The 6,424-nt window shown below is 45.3% G+C and overlaps 1 protein-coding gene across 1 annotated transcript in view; it reads right to left on the reverse strand.

Moving 5' to 3' along the window:
• SZT2 (seizure threshold 2 homolog (mouse)) overlaps positions 1-6,424 on the reverse strand; it is a 141,358-nt gene that overhangs the window by 82,296 nt on the left and 52,638 nt on the right. Inside the window, exons 34-37 of the mRNA XM_018561561.1 lie at positions 6,005-6,143; positions 4,155-4,271; positions 2,365-2,428; positions 1,517-1,702 (exon numbers count right to left, since the gene is read on the reverse strand). Coding sequence (XP_018417063.1) covers positions 1,517-1,702; positions 2,365-2,428; positions 4,155-4,271; positions 6,005-6,143 — 506 coding nt within the window. The remainder of the gene's footprint in view (positions 1-1,516; positions 1,703-2,364; positions 2,429-4,154; positions 4,272-6,004; positions 6,144-6,424) is intronic.

A 6,424-nucleotide genomic window follows, 5' to 3' on the forward strand; every position in this document is an offset into this window, starting at 1 on the left:
CTTTATTACAGGAGGGGGCGGAGACAAGACCAGTCACCCTGCACAAGGAGAGAGGAGCAGTGACCGGTCTATATTACAGGAGGGGGCGGAGACAAGACCAGTCACCCTGCACAAGAAGAGAAACCAGCAGTCAGCGGACTTTATTACAGGAGGGGGCGGAGACAAGACCAGTCACCCTGCACAAGGAGAGAGGAGCAGTGAGCGGTCTTTATTACAGGAGGGGGCGGAGACAAGACCAGTCACCCTGCACAAGGAGAGAGAGCAGCAGTGAGCGGTCTTTATTACAGGAAGCTCCAAGTCTCACACTTGATTACTGCACAGAGCTGGAAGAAATACACAAAGCTCACCAAGATTCAAGAAGAATACACAGGACTCTTGTACGAGGACAATATTTGCTTATCCTGGAGATCAGCTTTAATTCCTAACTGGATAACATTTATCACAGTGTATCATAAACAGCTGCGATGACTCTTTTCCCTATGAAATGTTGCTGATCTTCTTTAGCTTCTTTCAGCCACTTCCTGTCTACATGCACTTTCTGCAGCATTGGCCACGTATAACTGCTCTGGACCAACTTCCTAATAGTGAAAAGTGTGCACCATGGCCATGCAATGTGTGTCAGCACAGCCGCTTGTAGACTCCAACAGGGATGCCTGTGACAGAGTGACAACAGAGAGGAACAACTGGGAGACCGTTGTCACGAATAAAAAGAAGTGCCTCAACAAGGAGGTTTATGGCAGATCACTAAGTATTGCTTTAATGAAAGCTGCAGATTTAAGAAGATTGAAAACAACTTTGGAAATTACAATAACATTGAAACAGAGTTTATATGAGAGTATAGTGACAGGGTGTAGGTTCACTTTGAAAGACTCACGCACACATTCATGAATATTCTGATCACATTCAGGAAATATGGAACCAATGTGGGGGAGCGCTAACTTATTTTTGAAGGTGCAAGCTGAGGGCTGTGATTTTCATACTCGCTTTCTAAGTCACTGATGAAGAACAAGCACATGGTCACATGGTCAGTAAAGCAAAAAATAATCACCTGCATATTCCGCCAGTCAGTGCTGGCGGATCGAAGCGGGGAGGGGGGAATCCAGCCCCTCCCCTGTCATGGCAGAGAGCAGTGACAGGATCGAGAGGTGAGCGAACTGGACAGCACTGGAGGATCGGAGGGATATCCCTGCGGGGAGCAAGGACTGACAGTCACAGCTCTCTCCAGGGAGATGATCAAGAAGTGAGCGAACGACGGCATGTGTTCGCTCACCTCCCGATCTACTGAGCCGACCTGTGACAGTCTCATTGTCACATGTCGGCTAGAACTATGAGGTGAGTGAAAAGCACGCCCCCTCATAGTTCTCCTTTAACTGAACTGAAGACAGAAGCGGATTGGTTGCCCCGGCAACTGCTCCGGATTGTGCCTGCTCCGGGTTTGATAAATTCCCCTCCCTGGTTTTGGAAAGAGTAGGGACGGTTAAACCTGAAGCTTAGTCCGCTTCTATTTTGCACGCACCTCTTTAAACTTCTGCAGAGAATTTTCAGGTCCGAAAACAAACTGGAGCTGAACCAATTCCCGGTTACAATGCGGCCGACCTTCAGACTCACACACATGGGACAGAACTTTCCGTAAGATGGAACGGCTGATCACCCGGGAGTGACGCAGGGCCGATACTAACTCGTCCTCGAGCAGCCAGCGGATCTAAAAAAACAAAAAACAGCAAAATGACATAAGAGAACACAGGAGAGAAGGAAGAGTCACACAGCAAGAAGACAAGAAGACAAGTAATAATAATACAAAATGGGACACTTTTTAAATGTGCCGTGTGCACGTTTCTTGCAGTTGTCTCAGTTTTACCCTTTTTGTATCATTTTTCTATGTCTGTGTTAATTTTTAATTACACTTTGCTTTTAAATAGAACTCGGAGAACTCTCTCTCCATCGCTCCTGAGGGTAACACCAAGTTACTTAATGCGATATTAAACCCTCCTTTTTTTTTAAAGGAGAACTATGAGGTTAAGGCTTTTCCCCGTAGTTCTCCTTAGGGTAACGGGAGGACAAATATATTTGCTATAGGAAGACCCACTTTGGGAGGCTCAAGGCACATGAAGTGCACTGCTAGTTTTCAGGAGAAATTACAGAAAAAAAAAAACCTTAACATTGCAATAATTAGCATTTCTAGGTGGTCCCTACAGAATATAACAACTTCATATTTCAAGTTCAGGTCCATTTTCAAGTACAAAGAAAAGTGGTTTACACTTAAAAGGGAGTTCATGGAAAAAGCAAATTACCAAAATTTGAACTGGGCCCCAAAAAGGAGAGAAGAGACCACAGCAATTGTACCTGGAGACAGGCTGCACTCACCTCACTCATTGTGACCTCTATAGCTTGCCTGTGCTCTGCGGGGAGCCGAGAGAGCGCCGAATATCTGAAAAGGACGGAAGGACACTTGTCTATTATTGGCAATTGAAGCAGCAGCTAATCTCCAGAGCTGCTCTCATCACCTATTCAGAAGATACCGTAATATAGGAGAAATACTTGCAAAGAGCACTACAGAAGGGGGTACAGTGTTCATTTTTACACTAACTGCTGATTATGTGACCACAGCACGGGCAGAACATCCCTTTTACCCATTAATATGTGCAGGAGAACCGGAAAGGCCAATCTTAATATAAACTGAAAAGAGTATTTTTGCCCATCCAGTCGTGAAATTTACACAGCACCACCCTGTCTGGCAGGTCAGGAGAACCAAGTTTATGTTGTAACGTCTACAGGTCTTGTCCCTCCCCCAGCTTGTGTATGGACAGTGAAAGGAGAAGCAGGAGAGTGATGAGCTCATCTCTCCTCTTATCGGCATGTTTCTTGTTAACACATGAGCACTGCAGCAGAGCTGACTGGCTCTTTGTGCTGCTTCTCCCTCTCCTAGCCTGATATCTGCTGTACAGAAAAGCCTGATAGCAAGTCACATTCAGGTGCTCATACTGCTTGCATTTAAAATATTGATTTATTGATGAATTAGTGAATACAGATCTGCATTAATCTGTGGCTGTTATATCTACCTGGAGTTCAGCTTTAAAGTACAACTAAAGGCTCCTGTATGACCGGTGAAACGAGTACCAAATCCAGTGACCATGTGTTGCACAAGCCTCCTAAAAACTTCCTCTACCCTCCTCCTTGACTGAGCCAAATCTTCCTTCATTTATGTTTACATGAGGGGGCAACTCTGCTGTGATTTCAGGAGCAGTGCAGCATTGTTACCACCCTATCACAGGAAGCTGCATTAGGTGGACTTCAGGCTCAACAGGTATGTGAGGGAATTTTCAGGGGTACTATGAGAAAAAAAGAATGTGCAGGTGCACTTGTAATTAAATGAGAACTATGAGGTGAGTGATTTTCACTCACCTCATAGTTCGAGCCGACGTGTGACAATGAAACTCCCACATGTCGGCTCAATAGATCGGGAAGTCAGTGAACACATACCGTCGATCGCTCACTTCTTGATCATCTCCCTGGAGAGAGCAGTGACTGTCAGTCATTGCTCCCCGCAGGGATTTCCCCCCTCCCTCCGATCCTCCACTGCTGTCTGGAGGAACAGACGGAAAAGGGGGCGGGTACAGCTGGCTCTGCCTCTAGATAGGCAGAGCCAGCTGTCACTCACGCAGCTGGGTGGATCTAGACAGCATTGTCGGGATCCGCCCTGGCTGCGGCGCTCTCGGTATATAGCAAGCTGTAGCTCGCTATATACTGAGCTTTGGGTCATGGGAGGACGCTAGTATATATCCTCCCGTGACCCTTAAGAGAACTATGGGATAAAAAAAATGTACCCCATAGTTCTCTTTTAAGTGCTGCAGCACATATATTTTTTATGGGAGGCCATAGTTCAACTTTAATTTTTTAAGTTACAGACATCAGATGTAATCTCATAAGCAATGTTTTCCAGCACAGGAACAAAGAACACCTAAAAAAGTAAAAAGATCTCTAAAATACAAAGTGTATTGCAATTAATGTATTGAACCTAAACCTAAAATGGCATAACGGTCTGTAATCCCACTTTGTAAGGCCCCCTTAACAGACACACACTATGCAGATGACATGATGAGATTCTGATCTATTATAGAGAAAGAGGAAATGAAGGGTAGCAGCTAATGGTTCACCTCTGCTCCACATTGGATGGGAATCTTTCTAAGGTAGGTGGGATCTCTTCATCAGAGCGATATGAGGATGGCGGGGCGGGGGAGCGGGGGAAGGAAACGCTGCTCTCAGAGGTATACCTGGGAGGGATAAAGGAAAGGAAATGGAAGGGATCAAACACAACAGCACAATGATTGCATAGAGTCAGCAAAGTGCACGGGGGTATATGGAATACCACAGCCGTTCTCTGACCTCTATGCAAACGTCAGACTAACAAGCAAATTAAATGCAGCAAACATGCAGAAAAATGGATTGCATATGAGGTGTGTTGACAACGTATATTTAATGTATTTACATTGACTTTCCATTCATCTCTACCGAGGAATAAAATTACATTTTTGCACTTACCTTTGGTAAAATCCATTTACTGTAGTTCCCGGGGGGACACGGAAATTTAGAGACTTTTGGGTTATACTGCCATCTACAGGTGCACGTGGACACTAGCAGTCAAAAAAAAAAATGGGTCCTGCCCTGTATAACTACTAACATGTCTTAGTTTTGGGGGAAAGCACTACCAATAGAATGAACATACGTTCATAGACAGGTCTTTACCAATTCATTTCTGGGAGTGGACAGTTTCTCCTGGGAAAAGCTTGAGCTGTGCCTAGAATGAGACCCAGATACTCAAGCGATGAGTTAGTTCCAGCACTGACTTGTCAAGTTTTAGAACCCAGCAAAAACTGGATTTGACCTATGTTGGCCAAATCTGAGCTGACTGTTCCCTCAACTGGAGGACATCCAGATATCCCACAATGGGGATGTCCTGGGAGTGCAGCAGGACTAGCACAAGGGCCAGCACCTTGGTAAACACTTGAGGTGCAGGGGACAGGCTGAATGGGCCACAAACTGTAACTGCAGTGTCAGGATTACTGATGCACCAAAAAAAATGCAAGTACCCGTCCCTGATGTCCACAGAGGCCAGAAAGTCTCCCTAATGGGGAGATCTGTCCCTGGTGAAGTATGCTCAAGATGCTGAAGATTTATCTGAGAATTTGGGGGACTTGAAAGTCCAGGTTATACAAGTGGACTGTGGGCCGGGCTTGGACTTGGGTTTGGAGGTTGAGGCCTGGGAGTAATGAAAGGACCTTTTGGCCTCTAAGGGGATAAACCTTCCCAGGCTGAGCCTTAGCCATTGTATTGCTGGGGCAGAAGGCTACTCTTGCCCCTGGTGACATCTTTGATAAGGGTGACCAGGTGCATGTAAAGCAATTGCTTTTGGCATGCCGGTTTGCAGCTCAACATTTCAACCAAAGAGTCCTCAGCATGGTCGAGGCTTGGACTTGGTTTTGGAGGTTGAGGCCCAGGAGTAATGAAATGAACTCTTCGCCTCTAAGGGAGGACTGTTTACCAGTGTTCCTGTAGGTGGAAGTATAACCCAACAGTCTCTGTGTTGATGATGGGAGAAAGATGGAGGATCAGTGGCTAAGCTGTGTTGCTGTATGCAGACAGTCAATGAGAGAAGGTGTGAATCAGCCCTACCCAATTCACTTCTGTGAACTACAGAATATCTCCCCCTATGTAATGAAGAAAAGGAGGGGAAATGTTTTGTAATCCTATCCTGGGATGAGAATCCTGCTTCTCCATAGATACAGTGCGGTGAGTGAGAGTTATCACCCTCAGACAGGAAGTATGTTACTAGCAGCATCACCAGGTTAAAACAAAGGAGACAAAAGCATAAAAAAATAAAATGAATGCAGCCACCACGTCTAAGGACTGGTAAGCTGCACATGAACTGCTATGGTGTTACATGAATATACAGTATATGTAGTAAATAAAACAAAAGTCAGGAGCAGACATGTAATGCAGCTTATACCGAGTGTGCTGAGAGTCCTCATTCACCCCCTCGATCTCCAGTGGTAACGTCAGCACATAAATGTCCAGCATTACGCTCAGATCCGCCAGCGAGATGCTTTGCAGTGTCTCACTGTTCTCAAGACATCGGATAACTTCACCTGGAAGAGAACAAGAAAAAAGAAAACCATAAAAAGGTGAAACCGCTTACATTTGAAACTGCGGGAAAGATTTGTTAGGGTTAAAGTTCTGCTTTAAAGTAAAACTATAATGGTTTGGGGTCAATTTTACATTTATTCTTGAAGTCTAAAAGCCAGGCAATGACGTCCCCAACAGTAGCAAATGCTTACCTTTTTTTTTCTGCATCCCTGCCACCAAATGTTAAATAAAGATCAGTTCCACGGTATGTTGAGGAGGGGGGGGGGGGGGGGGGCCAAACCAA

Source organism: Nanorana parkeri, unplaced genomic scaffold, assembly GCF_000935625.1.
Source record: "Nanorana parkeri isolate BGI_ZX_2015 unplaced genomic scaffold, ASM93562v1 scaffold530, whole genome shotgun sequence".
NCBI lineage: Eukaryota > Metazoa > Chordata > Amphibia > Anura > Dicroglossidae > Nanorana > Nanorana parkeri.